The 24,807-nt window shown below is 42.1% G+C and overlaps 1 protein-coding gene across 1 annotated transcript in view; it reads left to right on the forward strand.

Moving 5' to 3' along the window:
• Window positions 1-24,807, forward strand: part of stumps (DBB domain-containing protein stumps) — a gene marked incomplete in the record, with an annotated part of 123,836 nt that overhangs the window by 19,682 nt on the left and 79,347 nt on the right. The window contains 1 exon segment of the mRNA XM_072298336.1: window positions 7,137-7,640. Within this exon segment, the coding sequence (XP_072154437.1) occupies window positions 7,137-7,640 (504 nt within the window).

A 24,807-nucleotide genomic window follows, 5' to 3' on the forward strand; every position in this document is an offset into this window, starting at 1 on the left:
AAAATGGTATGCTTTCATACCATGTAGGATGTCAGAAATGTGTCTGTTGGTCCCTAGATGTCGGGTTGACTCGCTTCTCAGTTCAGTTTGCATTCTTAGGATGGACAATAATTAACTCCGGAGAAAATCTATCCTATATCTCTTCGACATTCATAATGGTAGCTTAGAATTTTAATATAACCTTCTTAACACGTCAAGTCTGTATGGATTGATGAGTGCCAAATTTTAGAAAATGACCAAAAAGTGAAAGACATAACAGTGACGTTTTGTGACAAACAATGAGTAAACATTCAGATGAAGCAGCATTGACCCAAGAGATTTCGAAGTTATGATTATTACCATTTCGCCTTCAATTTTCGGATTAGGCCAGAAATCATCCTCCCTGCAGCAATATTTATTCATTCGAGTTTTGCGTCCTATGTTGATCACAAACCTTGCCCAGGAATATCATGTAAAATTAAAATTCTGGAGTGGTTAACTGACTAAATATCTCCTCAAATTCATAGCTTTTTAAGACAGGGTTTCCTCTACTCTGAGCTTCTCGTCGTGTAATTCATTTCCTTCGTACAATTAATTTTGAAGAGGAAACATGCAACGGAGAGCTCTTCTTTTGCGTAGTCTAAAGCTCCATTCTCACTGCAACATCCAGTAATTTTAACCTTCCCCCTCCCCTCTCCCAGAGACGTATGTACTTTTTTGCCGAAGCTACGGAAGCCTCACCTCGGGAGGGCCATTTCGGAACCGCTTAATGCAGCAAAACACGTTTGTAGATGCGAAAGTACGGTTTAATAATTTCGTCTCTTGTGTAGCTGAACGAGCGCCAGGTCGCCGAAGGTAAAAGCTCCTGGGAACCGCTGCCCGCCCAACACGAAATATTGCAGCAATATTGCAGCAATATTGTCAATATTGAAACAATATTGTCATGTAAATATTTCCTTAAATACACTGCAGAAATATGTTGACAATATTGCTAAAATATTTCATGACAATATTGTAACAATATATTTATAAAAATGTTTTAAATATATTTACAAAATATATTTATGTAATTACTTTTAAAACAGTTTGTAAAATATATTTACAAAATATTTTAAAATTATTTTAGAAATATTAGTTTAAAAATATTTGTTTAATATTATGTTAAAAATATTTTATAAATATTTTTGTAATATTTAAAAATTAATTGCTAAAATGGCAAAAAATGGTTTGCGATTTCTGCAATTTGCTTTTTTTGCTAAAATGCCCACCCTCGTGGCGAGAACGACAAAACAATTTGCAAAAGTGGTAATTTTATTGTGCGAAAATGGCAAACTATACTTTTGCGAAATTAACATTACTAGTTTATGCTATTATGGCTAAAATTTTTGCTAGATTTTCAAAATGTTTGCCAAATTAGCGTATGGTTTTGCTCTGTTTACCAATTATTTTGCGGAACTTACTAAAATCAATCGCTAGAAAAAAGAAAGGGGGGGGGGGAAGAAAAGACAAAAAGAAGGGAAAAAAATAAATAACATAACATAAATACATCGACATAAATTCAAACTAGGAAAAAGCTCAAATAATTAAAACTGGAAAAAGACGCAATTATAAAAAACAGTAATTTGGTAAAGAAAAAAATGAGAGAGAGTTAAAAAAAACGAAAATTTGTAATACATGAATAGGAATATGTTGAGTACAATTAATAAAGAATTTGAAACACAAATTACAGGATGAAATAAAAAATAATAAATAAATAATAAATAATAAATTCTGGTAAAATATTATAAGAATCCGTCAATAAACAAACATATTACGGACTCAGAGGCCTGCGATAGTTAAGAGATTGAATTTACGGGCCCATCTACATCAAGCCTGGCTGGTCTGGTGGTAAAGTACTGGACTTCGGATATCAACTCCACCCCGAGGCGTGGGTTCTAATCCCGACTAGGACGGCGCGGATTTTAAGGTCAGTAACAACTCTACGATCCACAACCTGGACGCATGTGTACATTAGAAAGAAAATTAGTACCAAAGACGTCTCCTAGAGTGCGCGCACACGGATATGGAATATGATAACCTCATCGCAAGTAAATATTTTTAAAATATATTATCAATATTACCTTGACAATATTGCTGCAATATTGTCAGGGGGGCGGACAACAAACTATTGCAGCAATATTATTTCGATATTGTTAAAATATTGTTAAAATGTTTTTGACAATATTTCAGCAATATTTTTAAAATATTTCCGTGTTGGGCGGGTGCGCCGTGCGACGCGAAGCGCCGATTTTTTGCCCTCAAAGAAATGGCCCGCCTCGTTCTCGCGAATATGCGAACGTATCCGAATCCCTCGAAAATACCCGAATCCCTCGAAAATACCCGATGTCTCACTATCTTTCTCGAATTTCTAAAATTTGAATCGCGGACGTTGTACAAAGTGCCAAAATGCGAGCGCGTCAATAATTGAAAACTGAATGAACCATTAGTCTAGGTCTGTACGAATTCAAGCGTCTCATGAAATGTCTTCTACGTCCAATTTCGCTTCAATTGCTTGATAGCAGAATTTTTAGGTTTTTGAAATTTGTCGAATTTCATGTTTAAGAGAAAACGTTTAAGTAAATTGGGCCCAAGAATATAATTGGCTTGTATATTGAACAATTATTATGGAGGAGATATGACAAAATAACTCGATCCAGGGCCGAATTTACCTACTTGCCGCCCATGGGCCGTCTGTATTTTTCCGTCCCCTTCTCATTCGTTTTGAAACATCAATAGATCGTATTCGACAGTGGTTCGATGTATCGTTTGGCTCTAAACAATAGAACATAACCTCGAACAAAAATTTTAGGATTTAATTCGGAAAAGCTGAAAATGATAAAATTCCCAACAATTTCACTTTTCAACGCCATTTGGTACTCGAGAGAATAAAAATTCGATCACATAAGACCCGTTACCTCAGATTTCTAAATTGACTTGTGAGGCTGTGGTTACATATTGAACCAATCGATATCAATATAATCCCACCTGTGTGATCTGTCGAATACGATCTATAAAAACCATCAAGTGAACGTGCCGGTGGAGGAGGGGTGTATAAGACGCGTTTACTCGTGTTGGCCACATTTTTTGTGAAAGCCCTGTCAACACTAACAAAAGTTCAGTTCCATAAATCCATCCCTGTTTGGAAAAGGCCTTCCATTTATGAAAAACGAACGGAAACATTATGAAAGAACAAACATAAACGTGGTTAATAAATTTAACTTCCGCCGCTGCCCGACCGCACTGTGTTGGCGCAATGCGTGAAGTATTCATGCCAGTGGCGTAACGGACTTCCGCTGGGCCCCCCCGCAAAATTTTTTCTAGGCCCCCCATGTCAATAAAATTCCGAAATTATCCCCCCCTCCTGCCCCTTCCTATTGTTTGGCCCCAGACATCTCAAATCACGGACTTGGACTTGAAATGCCTCATCCCTTACCGTCCCGGATCCCGTACTCGATTAATTGGACCCCTAAAGGATCAAGGATCTAAAGGGTGGCGAAGGCCCAGCCTAGGCCCAAGGATCTACAGAGGGGCCCAGGCCCTTCTCAAAGCCCGTAATACGAAAAGTGACAAAAAAAGAAAAAATGTTTATTTATCACTGAGTGGACATTGGAAGGCAGGGACCCTCCAGCAAACAAAAAGTTAGGAACAGTCAGAAAGAAGTATGAAAAACCCCGAGCTAACAATAAAAATCAGAGGAAGAAGCCCCATCTCGGTAAGTAAAGGCCCAAAGTTCGAAACCAAAGCTAAGCACCAAAGAGAGAGAGAGAGAGAGAAAGAGAGAAAAAATTCCGGCGGCCCCCTTGACGCCTTGGCCCCCTTGCATAGCAGGGTCTGCGGGGGCGCCCGTTACGCCACTGATTCATGCAGCCTTGTAGGCGCTATGAGTTTCACGCCGACCGCTTCTGACCACACTGTTTGGTACAATGCGTGAAGTATTCATGCAGTCTTGTAGGCGCTATGCGTTTCATGCCGACCACCGCACCGCTCCGTTCCAGGTCAAATTGCGTGTTAGGTTTCTCTCTTAACTCGACTAATTAGTGTTGTCTCTTGTATCACCGAAAGACGACAAAATTAAAAATTACTATTCTTTCACTCTCAAGAAATGAGAGATTTGGTCGTCTTTTTTCGTTTGTAATTTATTTTCTGAATCCGATTTTTCTCTCTCTTTTTTTGATACCTACATTCAAAATGATTGCAAAATTTGCCGCCCCCTACATTTTTCCGCCATGGGCCGTGCCCCCCCCCCCTTAATCCGGCCCTGACTCGATCTGCTAAAGTACACGTGTTGAAACGGGAAATGCCACCATAATTTTACTGGACGGTGCTTTTTTTCCAATTTTAAATCTAGTTTTTTACTATATCCCATATCAGAAAAAAATTGTAAAAAAATACTGTGAAATTAGCTCTTTAAGCACTCTCAGATGAAACATTAAACGTTGGCGTGCAAAAAGCTCAATTTTTAATTACTTGAATTCGCGTCTTGTCCAATGGCCCTTGATTCAATCCGGAAACTGAGTTGTGATTGACTCAAGCCCGAGTCGGTTTAGATGCTCCAAGGTTCGAGGTGCCGGCTTTGGCCAAATAAATCTACTCTTGGTCTTTACGTTTTCAAACGTGAGAGGAGACGCAGACGCCGTATACATTCTAGGGAAAGCTATCGGGAATAGCGAATGCTTTTGCTAAATTCATAAGCAACAAATGTGTTCGCTATGAAGTCTCGCTCTCTGGAGAATCATCCAAGAAGAGCATGCCGGAGGTCGGTAGGTATGGGTTTGGTTTATGTATTGCAGGCGCGTGGGCTGTTGAAATTGTTTAGGAACCAACCCTACACAAATATGTGAGCCGCGAAGTGAAATCCCTCGGTGTGTGCAGCTGGCTGTTTCTAAGACTGCTTTCCGCATGGATCCGTACAACACTTCCTTGTGCCGTAGCCGTGAGCATCGTAACGCCATAATGAAAGTGCCTCTAATCTTACCTTTCATATTCCAAGAGTTTATTAATTTGTATTTCTTTCTAATTTTATGAATCTTTGTTCACTACTTAATTTTTCCTCATCGAAGCCTAGAGCTCGTATAGATAGTCTCAAGTTCTGAGAGATCCACGCTGTTCACGTATTTGGACATGATCTTTTGGTAACCTGTACGGCACCATCACACTTAAAACATCGGATTCAGTACAATCGTCTCTATAGAATGTAGCCTCGACCTTGCGCTCATATCCGAATAATTGAAATTGGGAATGAGGAAGCAAGTTCGCCTTCAACTCGATGTATATGCAATTTGAGCGGCTCAGGAGGTGAAATAGTTGTATCACACACTGAAGTTAAGCGTGACGTCCATGGACGTTTACGAGTGACTTTCATCGTAATCTTTGTGTTTTTAACGACCATCGTAACGCGAGACGTCCAGTAACTCTCACTCGATTCTCCCCGCAGACAAATATTTTTATGTTGACCTTGAGATACGTTGCAAAAGCTAAAATGTAGCCCCATCTTTGGGCTCATATCTGAGTAATTGAAAACAGTAGTAAGAATTTAAATTGACCTCAGAATTCAACTTCTTCACCCGATTACTTCGCTGAGATTTTTAGTGCGGGACCTAAGCCTCCGTGTTGTCTATGTACACGCCATCCCAATGTAAGCACCTGGATTGGAAGTAAATAGAAATTGTGTCGCGTATCGAAACTCAAAGCCTATGATCCCAGCTTAAATGCATAGGCGCGTTGATAATGTGGCACTACTGTGGGTGGAGCAGTGGCGTAGCGTGAATGATCGATTCGATATTTCTCCATTTGGAGGCATGATAAAGTATCGATTATTAAGGTTTTCGTTGCGAACACCCTGTTTATCGATCTTTTTGCATAGGTTCTATTGGTAGATCAGTCGATTTTTCGCAACGCATGCCACGCCACGGCTGCTGTGGAGTGTGGGGTGGGCGGCAATGGGCTATCCCCCAGCTCTGACTCCGTTCAATCGTGTAAACAATTACAGCGCGTTTAAGCTTTAAACTAGCTGCTCGCCTCTCTGTTTCCCCAGGAGTTCAGTTTATGCTTACGTTTACGCGTCTATTTTTAATGGTTTACCTTTTATTTGGTCTATCGTTCATTGTACGAGTTCCGACTTATTTTTAACCCGCACGGTGCATTTGCCCTCGGGTTCAATGCTCAATTCGTTTTTTTTTTCTTCTTCTTTTTTTTCTGCAAATATACGACTATTCATTCCACTTCCGGCAAAATTAAGCGATAACAAATGGAATAACACACCGCATTGGAACCGAGAATAATACGTACAGGAAATGTAGGAATTGGAGATCCAAAAATATGGATTAGATTAAACGATAGTCAGCAACACGGGAAAAAGTAAGACAGTCGTCACAACTAGCTTCTGGTATAAAATGTCCAACTAACGTGCGTTAATAAAGATTATTACCGCGTGGTAGAAGACACAACTGCCCCGGTTCTTATCAAAACTCACGGTAATTCTCGATTTGTCATAGCAACTACCATTGCAGTTGCTTAAACTACCGGGTTAGTTGCGTCCTTTACCGCGGTAGCTGGTGTAATTTTAACCAGTCGCTGATTTTCGACGACCATCCTATTTTTTTCCGTCGCAAATTATTTTCGCAGAATAATGAGGGAAGTTCAGAGCTCATTTTGGGAAAAATGCATAGCACAAGTTCGAATAGATCCGTCGCGTTGTTTAGAAAGAAATCAGCTCCTCCTGCAAGCCGTATAGATTCCTTTACCAAAGATTTCTTACATTATTTTAGTAGCAATGCTATGCCGCCGTGCTAAGGAAAAACGCCGTATGAACATTCGAGAGTTGCCAAAATTCCGTCGATAAAATGCTAATTATGGAAGAAACTTGCGCATATTTTCCTTCGAAATTTTGAAGACCTTTAAGTGAAATTTCGAACAAAGTCATCTGAAAAATTGGAAGAGAAATATTCATAAAATCAAGAAATTCGTCTTTTATCTAAAGAAATTTGGCAACGCCTAAAGGCTCATTTAGCGTTTTTTCGTAGGACGGCAGTATGCTAGGAGCCCCTCCTCGTCGTAAAAAAACAGTCCATTTTTTCCGGTGCCGATTTAATGATACCTTTATTTTCTTCTTGTTCCAGATAACCCTTGCTACTTCACCCACACGACTTTCAAGCCGGCGCCGAAAGACAAGTCGACGCTACCGGCGGCGCTGACCAACTCCCTGAAGAAGCGGAAGGGTTGCTCGACGCCCTCGCTGCACCCGGGCGACCGCGATCGACGCAACCGATCGCTGCTGCGCTCTCTGTCGGCCAATGCGGACGACACGCGACTCCTCGTGCTCGGCAACCCGCGCCCCTCCGACCTGGCCCCGTGCGAGTCGCCCAAGCGCGGCAACGGCAAGGGCGACTTCCAGGGCGGCGACATGGTCCTCTGCACGGGCGCCGCCGCCCCTTCCGAGCCGCCGCCGCCCTTCCTCGAGCCCGGCCCCACCCCGCGCTACGTGAACACGGCCACGCTCCCGCCCCCCGGGAGGCGCCGCCACTCCCTCACCTCCTTCCTCCGCCCCGTCTCGGCAGCCGCCCTTCGTGTTCCTGATGGACATCTCTACCCCCGCAGCACACCCGCTCCCGTCTCAGAAACTGGTGAGTACCCAAATTTTTTTCTGTCTATGAAGTTGAGTGTTAACGTCCATAGTGGACAATGGTGACAAAGGATCACCCGAGTGACCTAGTTCATATACCAAGCTATACTGCCGTGCTAAAGAAAAACGCCGCATGAACATTCGAGAGTTGCCAAATTTCCCTTGATAAAACATGTATTTTTGACGACATTCGTGCATATTTTTCTTTGAAATTTTCAGATATACTGGATTGAATTGCGTACAAAATCGTCTGAAAATGTTGAAAATTAGTAATCACAGTTTTCCTAGTAAATTAGGTTTTTATCCGAGGAAACTTGGCAACGTCTGAAGGCTCATACGGCGTTCTTCCTTAGCATAGAGGAGGAGTAGAAGATGGTTGCGGGATGAGTTTTGTGATAATTTGACGTCAGTCACGTGTTTAGGATGAGATGAGGGGGGTATCACATGTAGACTCGGTGGGGCAAGATGTCCCATGGGGGCTAGAATCGTCACTAGGGGGTGACGCTCTCCTGTTCCCGTTTCAGAATGATGCAGTTTATGGACGATCAGTGCCTTTTTTTGCCCTTAGAAGAGGGAACGCCTTCCTTTCTCCATAAGGGAGGGCCGGAGGCAAGTTTTTCTGCACCAACATTAAAATAAAGGCGATAACATTTTTCAACGAGGGTCTGCTTCGACATGCAATCCGAGCATTCACATATTTCAGTAGTTGGCAACGTTTATTGACCAACTCATGATTGAGCTTTGGATCGGTCGGTCGGCCGGCCGACTGCGTTGAATAAGTGTATGCACGCACGTCCGCAAAGACTGGAGACTAAAGTGCATCCGCAGGACACTTTATTTCACTCTGATGCCAAGTTTATAAGACTTTTAGCCCACAACCTTCGATACATGTAATAATAAGTAACGTTAAAGTAACGTACAAGTAATAAGTATCAAACTTGATTATCATGACTCGCGAGAAAAACTTTAAAATTTGCAGCAAGGGTCCTCTGTAGTTACAAATTTCATTGTAGAAATAAATATGATGCTCAGCATTTTTTCAAAACGAGGAATTCCCTATCTTTGCCCTTTTATATCTCGCCTAAAATCTTGTCCGCACGCGGAAGACTTTTACGGTAGGTACTGTTACTACGAAGCAAAGGAAAAAGCCGAATACAGTGCAATGGACCGTAATATTTTTCTATCGAATAGGTCTTTTTAAATTTCTTTCTCATCGAGTCTTTTACGACGCCCGCATGACAACGGGGAGACGTCCACTTACTTCGTTTATATCCCTGAGATTTAATCCGGACCCCTCTCCTTCCCCTCCGCTCCGCGTTTATCAGTTGAATCCCTCATAAATTCCACTTTAATTCAATCAGAGATGAGGCCAGCACCCAGTGCTCCTCTGTGTCTCCCGCTCTTTCCGATGGGGACCTCTCCGCGGACCGAGCAGCCCGGAAGTGGCCGATCGCTAATCGGGAAGTCTCGGCTCAGTTATTGCTCTCGATTTTTCGGTTTGGCAAAGTCTGACTCCTTGGATGTTATCTCGAGTCTCGTGTCTTGCAATCTGAAACTTTCGGTCGCGTGATTTAAGTACACGCTAGGCTAGGCATGTGGAAAGTTAGAAGTTATTATCACTTCAGAACGGTGTCGAAGACTAAACGTACATTTTTTTTTATTACTTCAGATATCCCTGGGGGGGATCTTACGCTTACAGTCACTAAGGTCCCAACCCTCTTAGTCTCTAATCAAGTCAACCCCAGGTAACCGTTGTTTGAGACTATCAAACTCGGGTTACTGGCCGGAATCGAACCGGACCTCCCGATCATAGAGAAAGCGCTCCGACCACTACACCACAGCAGGATGCCATGCAACAAAACAGCTGATAAAGTCCTTAAGTCTCGACAGACAACTGCAATCAAGATCGAAAATTCTTAAAGGAATTACATTGTTTGACTCGTGATAGTTGTCCGTACAACCCCCCTCCCCCTCCCCCCTATCCATAATTTCAGGATTAAGTCTCTACTGTTTCCAGGGTTTCATGGCCTCCCAAGTACCCATGTCCACTCCAGGAAGTTTCGAACAATTTCAGTCACAAATTGCATTAAAGTGTCGCTCTGAGCAGTGATTTTCTCGGGTCGTGTTGTCAAAAAAAGACTACCATCAGGGATGGGATTTACTGTCCAACAAACTATAGAAAATCCACTAGTAGCTCAGCTGCAGTAACCCAAAAATTATCTGACGGTCTTAAACACGACGGGGGAGGGGGACGGGTAGGTCTTTTGGAAGCGTCAATTTCTTTCATTATGTATAACCAATTAGTGGTGGTGCCAGTCCTGTACCCCGAGGATCGACAAGCTCGCTCCTGGTTTTTTTAAACAGTTTGCGTCGGGTTACCGTTAGCCTAGCTGCACGACTGATTTACTTTCTGAGGTGAATGATAAACTGGTTCCACTACCATGCCCGTGTCCCTCGGGTCGGCTCCTCGAAAAATTTCACGTTCGAGCGCACGACGCGAAGCGCGAACAAGGAACTCGTACGCGACTTGGCGGAGCCTCCCGCGCGCGGTGTCGCAAGTCACCCGAAATTCGGGGGGCCACTGTGGTTTGGAGCGTGGATGAAGAAGAATTGGGACGTATGAGATCAGTCGATAGTCATTAGGACAAAACAAGGTTAATAGGGAAGAATAGTAGGTATCATCCAGTGGCGTGGCGTGAATTGCAATGTATCGATTGTTCTGCCATTTAAATCCATGGTAAAGAATCGATTATTAAGGTGTTCGCTGCGAACACCCTGTTTATCGATCATTTTCTATAGGTTTAAATGGCAGAACAATCGATATATCGCAAAACACAACAGCCACGCCACTGGTATCATCTGCCGACTTGTCCCTCGTATGAAACGCTGACCACATACCCTTTTCTCCAAAAAACATGAATCTGGACACAATATCATGTTAAAGCTCCCCTACTCCAATAATCGTTGTTTCTGGTAAACTTTCGTTCTAGTTATGATATTTACTTGGCCGATTCCATCATTTTTGTGGCTATCGAAAGGTAAATAATCCCTGTTTTTTTAATTATCAAAGTATGACTCAGAGAAGCAGCCAATCGATGGTCATTGTATAATGGTAATTAATGTCCTCCTATAGGGTTGATTGGCCACCGGCCTGGGAGCGTGATTCCCAAGTATAGGAAAAAAATTCACGCTTGATGCTGTCACAACGGGTCACGATGAGCCAATGCAAAGTGTATTGCAAACATTTTTGGTGGAGAGTGAACCTCGCAAAAAGAGAAAATTCTGCTCAGCACTCCACACACATACCCCTTCAGTTTTTAGGGGCAAATAAGGCTTCGGAGTGAAGCGCATCTTAGATTCTATGAAAGTCTACAGATTTTGGGATTTAAGAGCACCAAATCCCCTTGATCAATCACTTCTCGGGCAGACCTCTGCCACCGAAGGACGACATCAAAGTTACGTCAGCGCAATGATCTTAAGGGATGTTATCGAGTAATGAGATTTTGTTATTTTCTGTCCGGCGGGCAACGTTGTAGCACGGTGAATTCTTGGGCGTACGCGGGGCGATACCGCGCTTCTCTTGAGTTTTTTCACGCGGGCGCGGTGCGTTACGTGATAGCGTCCGTCGGCCGCGTCGCAGGCGTCGCGGCGGCGCTTGGCGTGTTTGTTCTGCCTGGCATGTGCATCGCTCAACTTGCATGCATTTTTAGCAGCCGCACTCGGATCCATTCGAAATGCCTGTCTGCAATCGGATAGAATCGACCCTTCGGAATCCATCGGATCGCGTTCAGTTTCGCACGTTACCTTTGCTCGACTCCTTAGACTCATTTGGAATATTGAATTTGGTACGTAGGGTGTCTACAAGTCTGGAATTTCCGGAAAGTCCGGAAATAGTACTGATTTTTTAAGGGCGCTCCGGAAGTACTGAAAAAGTGCGGAAATTCGTAAGAAGGTCCGAAATTTTTGTCATCTTTCTTGCAATTTGATCAAGAAATTCGAATTTTTGAAATTTTTCGAATTTCGTCAAATGAAGGTACTGAAAAAGCACTGGATTCATCTGTTGAGGAGATACTAAATTTCTTGGCAATGGACTGAAAAAGTAATGTGAAAGAAATGATTTTTGGCCAACGCCAACCTATTTTAGTAGACACCCTGACAACAAGAATTTAGAATAGTTTTCCAATTTGATTTTTGACAACCAGAGTCTCTTAGTCACAGTGACTGTTTCCTCGTTACCACAAATACTTCTATGGCTGTTATAATTAAAAAAACAAAGAACAAAAAACTGTAACAAAGAAACCTAATCGCGCGCAAAAAAATTTACTGTGTGCCTTACGGCACTTCCTAGTACGAATAAATTCCTCAGCAAGATAAGAGACTGTAAAAAGAGACTTTAAAAAAACGATTTTTCTCGTCGAAATGAGTATAATTTCTCGCCGCGCAGCAGATGACGTTCTCCTATCATTCGCCACTGAATCTAGCAGGGTGAAATGTCAGTCCAATTTGTGATATCATGTACCGTGCTCTTTATAATCAGTCCAGCGCACAGTTGTGGAGTAAGGGTTGCAAGGTAGTACTTGAGGAATCTTGATATTATTTTGAGTTCCTTTTCCACTTTCAGCATGCAAAACATGTGTCACCTCAAGATGTGACTCATCCCTGAGAGAAATCCCTCTCCACAGTCACACACGCGTCTCATCGGGTCGGGGCAGCCGAAATCTTGGATTTGTGACGTAAAAACAGCTGCTGAAATCATAAGAAATGGGTTCGTCGCTCGGAACGTTCAAGGTCGCTTTCGTCCCCCCTCTCCCTCCGTTCACGCTTTCTCGTTGTTCTGCCGTCAAAAAATCGTCCTCGACGCTCAGTTTCCCAATTTGCGGAATTTGTTGTCTCGCCATAAATAGCTGCTGAGAAAGTAGAGTTAATTTCTGTACGGGGTAGATATTCAGGGATTAAATGCAAGCTTTTTTATAGGTTCTAAAGGAGGATGTTCAAATCAATTACATCCCTTTGGTGTAAGATACACTGTAAAAAATCTCGGAGTATTATATGTAATTTCGGAGTCTATGTAGCGCCCAAAAAAACCGAATGATATGAATGCGGAGCGGAATCAACTTTTTTTACGATGTGACTTATACTTTAATTACGGATCGGATCTGTTCTTTTTGTCGAGTATCAAACGCTCTTATGGAGTGAATTTCACTTCGCATTCATACCACAGGGGTTTTTCAGGCGCTATAGACTTCAGAGTGAGATATAACCCAAATTTCACTCTGATATTTTTAACAGTGACAGGTCCTGGCGAATTAGGGAAATCCTGGAAAACAAGTTTATACCTAGCTTTGGAAAGTCGGGAAAGTTTTCCATCAAACTTTGAATGTTATCGTTTGTTAGTAATTTGTGAATGCTTCGACCGAAACCTTATCTTCTAGTGGCTGAGTACAAAATCTCGTGGAAACATCCCCATGCCCAATATCCTTGAAAAAGATGGAAATTTAATTTGGATGTTTTCTTAATTTTTCTGGTGGAGCTAGAGATTTTTTTTCGGTCCCTCTGTGCGGCCTTAAATCCCGTCAGAAAAGCGTGAGGAAGACTCAGACGCCAGGGATGAGGGCTTGACACCGCACGCTTGTCTATATTAAGCGAATATTGGATTTGTTGACAGGCTGAGGCACTGAAGCTTGCGGTTCCTTAAACTTTGAGCCCTTTTGTCCCCTTCCCCTATTCTTAGTGAACTCCCCTCACAATTAGATCTTGTGTTAGCACAGTCTAAGATGGTTTCAGGGCCTGACGAGGTGACATAGATATATCGCATCAATAAAATAGGGCTACACTGTGAGGTAAAGTAATTGATTACTGCATAAAAGTAAATTTGAGCATTCCAATCTTCTAATCAACATTTCATGCAGAGCACTATGGTGTTACGAAAATTATTGATAGTAACTCCTAATTAAGATTTTGAAGTTTTTCGATCAATGAAATCGAACTTCGTTCGCCTAAGAATGCCATAATCTAGGTACTTGAGTTCAGAAGTGCAAATTGTATCAAAATTACATTTTCCCGTAGTTCTAACTCAAGAGCACATTTTTTCAACTGCTAACTTCAAACCGCCATGACTTTGGTTTGGTTTGCCATTTTTGGCTCGAAATGTTCGCAGAGCATTCCCCTGCACTTCAGTATCAATAACTCATTATTGAGTTTTTGTGGACCATTCATGGATCGCCACAATTGAATGTTTCGCAGACATTTTGGAACGTTGCAGCTCATATTTAGTTTTGGAGTTTAAACATTCATTCGATGGTTAGAAAGGTAATGTCCTCATTTTGCAATAGAATCTCTTCCTCCTACAAGAGTATTCTGCTCGGTGCAATTTCATGATGTCACCAACTTGTGCCTCGCGAAACTTACGTATTATACCGTCTGTCCCATCAAGTCCTGCCCCACAACTCGCAACGCCCCATAGCCTTAGAACGCGGCTGTCTCAGCTTTCAAGGTTTATCTAGACTCAGTCGTCAACCTTACTCAGCCTCGAAAGACGACGCGTGTTTTAATAATTGTCAATTCCTCCACTTCCGCCACCGCACCCTCTCCCCAACTCGTCCCTAGTAGCCCCCTCTCCAGTCACTCTTCGAGGGCTGAAATGGCGCCCATTTCTCTTCGTCCTGACTCCCGGGTGCTAATAGCTGATGACGACCGTTTGTGAAGTAAATTATCGGAAGGTGAGTATGAAATGGGTTTTCGGATTTCGAAACGCCCGGTTGAAGCTGGGGTATTTTCGGCCTCCGCGCTTTAAGGGAGGTGCGAACAAGGGTTCTCAGCGTTCAATTGGAATGCATCCCCTAAAAGCGCTCCAATCGGTTTAACTAGTAAGTTCAATAACTCAGCGGTTCCAATAATTCGTAGCGTACGTTAGCGGGGTTTTTTTTTAGACACACCCCCTGTGACGCTTCCATAGCTCAAGCCCCAAATTTCCCCCTCTCATGGATGAATTACACGGAGGTAGGCTAGCTCTTACTTTCATCATTGGTTTTTCAACGGAAAAGGCTTTTTATGCCCCAAAATGCATGTAAGAATTTTTTTAAATGTAGACCATGTGGTTACTCTATTTTATCCTTTCATCCCCTGTCGATATGCAGTGCACCGCAACGTACATCCCAACCACCCCTCTCTCTTTTGCGTACAGTGCATTAAATAATATTGTGAATGTGAATGCTCCTTGATGGAAGTAACGCTCTATGGATCAATCAGAAATCCCTGCGCTCGGGGAAAAATGTACGCATTGAAATGAATTGAACTTTCAAATAATGAATCGCCAACGATTGATATGGAGTTACTGAGGTTGAATTCCCTTCAAATCTCTGCATATTTCATCATCGCCGCGCCGTTCATAAAAAAAAAAAAAAAAAAAAAAAAAAAAAAAAAAAAACTTGATTTCCATATCGGCCCCTTACTATAACAATCGAAGCGGATGATGCCATGCATGTGGCTAAAAATGCGGTTTTTTCATTTTAAAAGTTCACCGCCAACAATAAATGAAAACTGCAATTTTTTTCCATACAGGTATACAAGAATGCACGTATCAGTACGTATCACCCATTCATCCCCCGCTCCTCTCTGGAATTGATCGTATTTCTGCCAAACGGAACTGTGTGCATTAAGACATGAGCACTGAGACCCATAAGAATACAGCATAACAGGGCTCACGTCATAATGCACATAGTTCTGTTTGGCAGAAATACGTCCAATTTACAGTTGAACTTTTTTTAAAAGCTATATTGGGCTCTTTGGTCGATTTTAGGGCATTGTACTTTCCCCTCCCCTCCCTCAGGAAATTTGACCTTCTGTCAACAACTTTGCCCCCCCCCCCCATCCCATAGAATTCCCCGAATGACGCTCTCAGGTAGGAGCCTTGAATAATTTTCCCTGTTTACAAGCATAATATTAACTTTCCGCCCACTCGCGGCTCGAATCCTGCTCGGGAGGTGGAATCTTTGGTCCCCGAGGACGGATATAATTGGATGTCACGGCAATCGGATAAATTAGTCTGTGAGAGCGGCCGCGGGCGCGCAAGGCGCAACCCTCTCGCCGACTCACGACTCCCGGGTCCGATCCTAACCTCTCCAACGTGAAAGGGCTCCTTTATCAGGCCTTGGATGGCTGCGTGTGTCTCCGACCCCGTGACCCCGCCAGAAAGGGAGCTTTGTTTGTTGACTCGCGGCCGCGCCGCCCGGGCCCGGGCCGGGAGCAGGCACTATCGGGATCCTTGTTTGTTTGTTTACAGGTGTCTGTGATCCGTCTACTTTGGAAAGCTCTGTCGCCACATCGAGCAGTTAGAGATAGGGGCCAAGTGTAGGCCTTTTCTCACGGTGTTATAAACTTATTTCGTCGTTTCTCAGACGAAGGGACGTAGCTACGTTTCAATGCTTCAATGTCTACTCGGGAATTTTATTTTTTAAAAGGAAACCGCGGGACATCTTTGACTGCAAATGTCACTGATTTTTCTCCTGATTTCTCGCCAAAAGTAGCCGAACTCTGAACAGAAATTGAAGGCTTACTGTGGTAAAACCTGAATTGTATGGGGCAATTTTGCAACCTTGTGCTGGAGGTACGTACCATCGTATGGGAATCGACGATCTGTAACTGCTGTATACGTTTTTCTTATGGTGCTCGACTTATGGATTACAGATTTTTGATTGTTCCAATATAAATAGTAAAACACCAGCTTTAGTTCAAATTCTACGTTGAGTTTATCTATACTTTATGAGTTAAGTTTGAAGCGGTTGACAGACCATGACCCCTTCACGCTAACTCAATTCTCATCGTACATTGTGTTGAACACTCCCATGGTGTATTGTCAATTTTTAACGCACTAAAAATATAGTCTTAAAAACATTTATTTATGAATCAAAAATAGCTTTTTGACCCATGGAACACGAAAAATTTCGAGTGCAAGAAGTATTGTGACGCAAGGGATCGACATGATAATTCTGATTTACTCTTCGGTCTTGCAAAAAAAAAAAAAAAAAAAAAAAAAAAAATAGAGGGAAAAAATGAGCAACTACAATAATTGAAGTTCTTCATGAAGTTTTGAGGTAAAAGAATGTTTCGGAAGACACTCCCGCCTTTCCGTCTCCACGTCAGCTCATAGATATTGTTTTTGTACTGATGAATCTAATTGGTACCTATTCGCCGTTCCGTTTACTGTCAATCTTAAGAGCTTTGCGCGGCGAATAGCTATTTTGCATTTTACATAGATTAGATTTACTTTGCTCGAACAATTAATTACACTCATGTTTACTGATTGGTACTCGTAGTTTGCATTTTACAGTTGTCAAAAGAAGTAGTAAAGGTAAAAAGAACTAGGAACGTCATAATAGTCATCGTTTTGTAGATTTATTAAAATTTTGTTCTAATTAATACGACAAAATGAAAGGCAATCTCTTTTTTCAGTGAGTCAATTTGTTTTCAGCACGATTTGGAAACAAGGAGATTGTCCGCCCGACGGCGACATCTAAATTAATTCAGGGTCCGTGATTTTGGATTCCGACAGCGTGTTCAACACGTCCGTCTGGCATAGAAATCGCTCGGTTTCGCCTGTGCAAATAACTCCTTACGTCTCTCTATTTTTTGCCTCTTTCCACAATAAGCGAGAAGTATAAACCATTCAATTTGACACATTGAAGTGTTGAGTTTTTGAAAGAGAGGAAATCAGCGTCGGAACTCCAGTCGCGAAAGCTTGCCTCCACCACCGCTCCATAGTTACCAAGAATACTGTCTGATTGGAAACACAATTGGATCGCATTTAGCAAGAAGGAACCAGCGCAATTACAGTATTGTTAAAATGTTGCTTCTCCATAATTATCCGAAACATCCCCCGAATTATGGTATCAGATGCGTTGGATTTGTTGTATCCAACGTAGAATTGTATTCAACAACGATTTTTTCTCAGTGCTCTCTCGATTCAGCGGTGGAAAAATTTGCAAATACGTTACATAATTGCTCGACTATTCACAGCATCGGATGTTGTAATACTTTGTCAGTAATAATTAATCTCCGAGATGAGCGTTGGTTATCAATGCAGAGCCTCTATTTGTCATCCGCAGAATTCTTAATCAGTTTTTCGCTCCGCGAGGTGGCGTCTTCAAGAAGTAAGTGATCATTCTACCGCGCGTGTCCTCCAATCAGTCCGATCAGGCCCAGGCAGGACTTCCGTAGTTTGATATGTTGTTGAGCCTCCAGTCGAATTTTAATTGCCGTCTTAAAATCTTAATAGGTTCCTAGTCGTGAAACTTTCGTCGGAGATCCTTAATTCTTGCTCTTGGTTGAGTTTACCGCTAGATGTAGTCCGTACCAAATGCAAAGTGCTCAGGCAAGTTGAGAAGCACCCAGTTGCCTGATTGCTGACATTAAGTAGGCAAAGCGTTGGAAAGAAAAGACAAAAGGGATATGGAGGGATCCTATTGGTGGAAGCGGGTGGTTGCAATGGACAAAGGACGTAGTTAATAGACTAACGAACGGTAACTTATGAGAGAACGTATAGTTAATCCATCGTTTTCTCTCTTGGTCTGCAGGAACCAACCATTTCAACCAATAGGATCGCTCCATACTCCCTATGTCTTCTTTGTCCATATCTTTGTCTACAAATTTCAACAATCAGCTCCTAGACACGCAATAAATCAACAGCTGCACTGTTTGGACAATGGACATAAAAGTAAATTTTTGAAGACGTCAGAAGAAATTTGGAATGGAGGGTCTCTGATTGACTTCTAATATTTCTTCTTTCATCTGAACATGTATTCCTATTAACTGTATCTCTGTTTTGCTGGACGAAGTGGAAATCTAGGACTAGACGAGGGAAAAAAATTCCCAAGGTAACAGGAAAATGTCAGGAATATGCATCGCGAAATTCCGAGTGTTCCTATTTTTGTGTCTCGAGACCCTCCGGGTACATCATTATGGGCAGCAAGTCAGCACGGTGATAGATTTTACCCTTGTTGGGGTAGGTCAGTGCCGAGGTGTAATTCGCCCTTTTTCGGATGGCCAATCCAGTGTCACGCAGCCGCCTCGCCATTCGTATACCATCCCTGGTATACGAGGGTGCGTGACGGCGCGCGGCGTAACGGCCTTGGGACTCGCAGTGCATTGCGCGTCCTTCCGTTGCATTTCCGCGCGCGCATTTGCATTCGTATCCATGCGAGGGAACGCGCGCTAAGAGCTATGAATATGGATGTGTGTTGATGAGCGTAGTAAGTCTTTCGGTAGCTTTATTAGGGTCAGTTTCGGCATCCTCGATTCTGTACTGGGTGGAGGTCGTGGGCTGTCAGAATTTCTGCAGCCTTGAGATCTACGAGATCGGGAGGTCTTGCATCTACAGGTGAAAACAATTTTTTTTTTCAAACCAACATTTTTTTAACTATAGCAAGTTAAAAATGGGCGATGTATCGAAACACACGACGCGATTGGCCAGCCTTGTGGTCAGGTTGGGGCTCATTGATGTGTCTTTTTGAGCTTCTCATTTTGAGTGTGCAATCACTAAATAGGGCTTCTTGTCAAATCTTACTCGTTAAATGTAAAATCATAAGAATAACGCGTAACGCATAACACCTTAGTAGCGGAGCGCTTGGGGGGAGGGGGGGATGGACCGCGAAGTGGTCAGGGGAGTCCCCGTCCCCCACGCGCACCCCCTAGTGTTAAAGGAAATCTTATAAAGATATTCAATCCATATAGACGTTCCAGCTTACTGAAAAAGTCTCGTTAAACGGTGGAACGCTTACTGACATGTGTCCTTCGTGCGAGTTGATTTGCCTTCATTTGATGAGGTAGGCAAAATGCGCTCGCACGAGCATCAGTAGTGGTATGGGAATCAAATAGATATAGAGTCGCCCCCAAGGTGTGATATTCTAGCAGACGTCAAGAAGACAGGTTTTGCCTACCTTCTTAAAATCAGGCATATCTTTACTGCATGAATTCATAAAAAAATTTCCCGCTATTTTCTGCGCAATATTGTAAACATCCCATCCCTCACTCTCAATAACTCGAGTATAACTTTAACATATTCAACCCAGTTTTGCATTAAGGCGCTCAGTATTGCCTCATAGCCTCGCGAAACTTATGCTTCTTTTCCCTCTTTTACGTTTTGAACTTCGTGTGAGGTTCGAGAGTAGCCGAGGAAGCTTTGAGCGGAGCGCGAGAATTGAGTTGCAGCGGGATGCGGCTCTCTCTCGTTCATTTGCATGGAAGAGGGGTAAAAAAAGCTACCTTTTGGAGGGGCGGGCGGGGAAGGAGTCGGAAGTTATTGCATTTTTCCGGTAAACAAGTGCAGGTCTGCTCCACAGGTCGGCGGAAGTTCAAGAGTTCACCCATCTCGGCATCTCGGTCAAGGTTTCCAGGCAAAGGGTGCCCTATCCGAGCGAGGCGCTCCCTCGCCGCACAGTGAAGCAAATCAATTGAAATAGTTGATCATGATGTCGAAACTTTTAAAGTCTGTATCTTCTCCAGTGCGAGACATAGAAGTTTAGTAATTACGTTATTGGCCTCTCTGTACCATTTTCATCAAAACGCACCCCTTCAAATTCATAATTTGACGAAATTTACAACAAATTTTCCAGTTCTAGTCAAAAATCACATGTCCGACCTCTCCCATTAAATCGTATTAGTGTGCGCCTCGCCGTCGCTTTGTCGGCGTAGCGTCGCGTCGTCAGTCCCCATCTCCACTACTTCTCCACATCTTGTAGTGGCTTCAAGCTCCATGCGCGGATTTTCGATCGTAGAAAAATAGTAAAGTACAAAATCAGGGTGTCTACAAGTCCGGAATTTCCGGACAGTCCGGAAATAGTATCAGCTTTTTATGGGGGGTCCGGAAGCACTGAAAAAGTGCGGAAATTCGACAAGAGGTCCGGATTTTTTTTTTTTCATTTTGTGATCAGTCTCAATTTCAGCTGGAAATTCAAATTTTTGAAATTTCTCGAATTTCGTCAAATGGAGGTACGGAAAAAGTACTGTTAAAGTCTGTATCTTCTCTAGTGCGAAGCGTAGAAGTTTAGTAGATACGTTATTGGCCTCTCTGTACCATTTTCATCAAAACGCACCCCTTAAAATTCATAATTTGACGAAATTTTTCTGTTGAAGAGGTACTGAATTTTTTGGAAATGTACTGAAAAAGTATTGTAAAAGTACTGAATTTTGGCCCGCCTGTTTTAGTAGACACCCTGAAAATACTTCGCTTTAAGGTATTGCTATGATACTATTCACCTTCGCTGCTGCCGTTTACTAAACTCACGTATACCTGTTGCTGAAAGTCTCCCGATCCGATTTGGCAATCTCGTTCCGGAGGTGTAGAAATACAGATGGATTATTTTACGATCCCAATGCCGGCGTGTTGATGCAAAGACTCAGCGTGTTATTAATATAAAAGTCAGCAGTCGGCAATAAAGTGATACGAACGCTGCAGGGAGCAGAGCTGAGGATATTTAATTTAGTACGTACGAACAGCCCTCGGGATTATTTTGTTTACAACCAGTACCCTAGCGCTTTGAAAAAGTTATCTTTTTTCGGTAAGAAGCAGGGCTGGAAATCGTACTCCAAGGGACCGGGTTGTGTATCGGCCGCAATTTGTAGAAGATGACTTTCGGCCTCTAAAAGCTATTTACTCTCCAGACATGGGTTCTCAAACTGCATTAGTGATTACGTCTCTAAATCCAGAGAGGGTATCTTAATTGAAAAAAGTTCTCTTAATTGTCTTTATTTGTGAGAAAGTGTTTGCAAAAATTAGTGTGGAAACCCATAGTGCAAAAAAGTGAATTATCAAAAATTGAAAATTAGGGAACGTTAAAAATGACGGAGATCCTTCAATTCAAAAAACGATTAAACTTCATTAGGGCAAAAAAACATTCCCCTTTTAGAGACGAAGTAATGACGAAGTAAAGCCTTTTTGTTTGAGCTTGAAACTTAAGCGTCACGAAAAGTGGAATATTACAGAAAAAGTTTTTTTTTTTTTTTTTTTTTTTTTTTTTTTTTTTTACATGGGAGGTGAACATATATCTCCATGAAGTCAAAATATTCGTCGTCTCATCAAAAATGTTATCACTTGAATCAAGGATAAGCAGTTTCTGGAGAATAAATACCTCGATGAAATGAAGACATTACACTGGAAAAAAAAACACATTGGATCTAGAGTCCAGACTCTTGAAAACATTGACGTGAAAAAATACTCTTGATTCAATCAGATTTAAGCTTCAATCAAAAGGAAATCCGCTCAAATTAAGAGGTTGGGTTCCTGATTTAAGCTTAAATCTGATTGAATCAAGAGTATTTTTTCCTGTCAATGTTTTTAAGAGTCTGGACTCTAGATCAATGCGTTTTTTTTCCAGTGTAGTAAAGGAGAGGGTTAGCCGACAAACCGATTCCGACAAGTTTAAGCGGATTTAAAGTTCAGATTTGGCATTCATTTTTATTATTTATTGTCGATTATTATTAAAATTCCGATTTTTTTCACTGTCTGGCGGTGACTCTGGAAAACGTCGAAATCTCGGCTGTAGTCGCTCCAGCATGGGTTCGCGAATCTCGGGCTGAGCGTCGTCGAAACCGCGCGTCGCGCCGCGCCGCGCCGGGCGGGACATGATTTAACGCAGCGCGGCATTTGATTTATTAAAAAATTAACCGCGGAGGAGACGAAGAAAAAAGAAAGGGATGAGTCATTTAAGATGCGGAGCCCCCCTCGTCCCCCCCCCTCCGTCTAATTGTAAGCCTCAATCTAGACGTCTGGTTTGTTTTAACTGCCAAACAAAACCCCTCGTCCCCGAGCTATTAGGTTTCGTTTGCGCCTAAGAGTTTCGGAATTCCGAGCCAGCACCCTATAATTCAAGTATTTCCGTTCACCCGAGTCGGCGCGGCGCATCCTAACCCTCCTCCTCCCGGGAGGGGGGGGGGAGGGTTAGCTCTAATCCCCCGACTTTACTAGTTCAGTGGGTGCCGAGGCTTTGAATCCGATTTGAATCGGAACAGGTCTGCGTTTTGTTGCCGGATAGAACCGAATATTTAAAGGAAAGAATGAAATTTTGCACTTGGAGAAAACAAAAAAAAAATCATTGAATCGAGAGTCCAGACTCTTGAAAACTTTGACAAGAAAATGGACTCTTGATTCAATCAGATTTAAGCTTAAATCAAAAGGAAATCCGCTCGAATTAAGAGGCTTGGTTCTTGATTTAAGCTTAAATCTGATTGAATCAAGAGTATTTTTTCTTGTCGATGTTTTTAAGAGTCTGGACTTCAGATCCAATGTGTTTTTTTTTTCCAGTGTGGCTATTGGCGAGGCTAGAAATAAATTGTGCTAACTTTAGGAGAAAAACCTTGTTTTTCGGAATGTTTCTTTAGGACTTTACAGAGGTCAAAGGCCCGTTTGCTTCTGCCTATTCCTAATCCTTTCAGTGTGTTCTTTTCGTACACCATACATTTCTGCTTATATCAAAGCCTTTGTTTGCTCTATGTCGCTATATATACAAGGCAATGGGAAGGGAATTTTTCATACTCAGGTGGGTTCTGAGAAATCTCAAGCTGGAATCTACTCTCCCGGAAAAATTATATATAGAAACAGAAAGACAGACGCGCATGCTGACATGCCCTCGTATCCACTGTTTACTCACATTTCAGAAAGCCGCAGGAATTCCGTGACAGTCTTTATGAAAGTTTCTTTTTTCGGCTCTTCATTTTCCGGGAAAATTTAATTCTCAGTCCCAATCTATTTACATATATTCATGCTTTATTTTTATCCATTTTTAATTTTTTTTCATCAAGCTTTCTAGAAATCCATTAAATGGACTATCTATGCTTAAAAAAAACACAGGAAAACACACTTCGAAAAGAAACTATGTAGTACGACAATGTTTTGATCATAGTTTCTTTTGATTTAAACAATTTGCATTTACCTAGTTCAATTTAGCACGAATACGCCAAAATATAAATGATAACATGCAACACATGATAGCTTTCTGATATCATTTATCAATGTCAATGTTAATTAAAGAATTGCGGTTTTCGTCTGTTGACGGTCAGATTCCAAGATTATTTTGATAATAATAATAAAAAAAATTTAAAAAATTAAAAAAAAAATAAATTAAAAATATTTGGTTTTACTAAAACGCAGTGTTTTAAAAAAAGAGCCATTTTCTTATTAATGCACCTATTTATTTGGTTATAATCAAAACGTAGTGTTTTAAAAAAACAGGTAAACAAGTACCAACAGACGAGGTTTTTTCGTCTATGAGGTGTGTCATCTCTCCTCGGCGTGGAAATTTTCCGAACCATCGCAGGGCTCGTCACCAGACCCCAAACAATATGGGAAGGCGATCAGATGTTCCGGAAAATTAGGGCGTCCGGGCGACAATCCCCCCTCGCTTTTCCGGGAAGAAAAGAGCCCGACTTGGGCGGAAAACTTCGGAGGTGTCATCAAATTAACGACGTTAGCGGCCGTTAATTCCGGAAAACTCGGGAGCCTAACACAACAGAAATTAATTTGTTGAGGCCGCGGCTACCGCGACAACGCGAAAACGCTCGGAAAGGCATGAAAGAGTAATTAAGTTGCCGCGGTGGGAAACGCGAGGGCTGCTCCGGTAATTGAATCGCGTTAACTGAAGAGCGCCAAACATACGTTTCCTCACCTCCGCTCCAAGTAGCGCGCTAAGCCTCTCGCACCACCTAGCGCAACTTGGGTTCAATTCCGACCGGGATGCGTCGATACTTGAACGGCTTGTCACGGAAAGTGCCCAACTCCGAGGGGGAAAAACATTCGCGAAAATCTGAAGTTTTCGAAAGGTTTTTTTTGCGAGTGGAAAATGTTTTTGGTGCATTAGTGGCGTAGTTCAAACCGTGGAGATGCGTCGATACTTGGACAGTGCACAAAAAACCAAAGAAAAAAACAAAAAAAAAAAAAAAACAAAAAAAAAACCATGGATCTAGAGTCCAGACTCTTGAAAACATTGACAAGAAAAAATACTCTTGATTCAATCGGATTTTTGCTTAAATCAAAAGAAATCCGCTTAAATTAAGAGGCTTTGGTTCTTGATTTAAGCTAGATTCTGATTGAATCAAGAGTACTTTTTCTTGTCGATGTTTTTAATAGTCTGGACTCTAGATCTAATGTGTTTTTTTTCCAGTGTATGTCACAAAAAGTG

The sequence above is a fragment of the Bemisia tabaci genome, chromosome 1 (genome assembly GCF_918797505.1).
Source record: "Bemisia tabaci chromosome 1, PGI_BMITA_v3".
NCBI lineage: Eukaryota > Metazoa > Arthropoda > Insecta > Hemiptera > Aleyrodidae > Bemisia > Bemisia tabaci.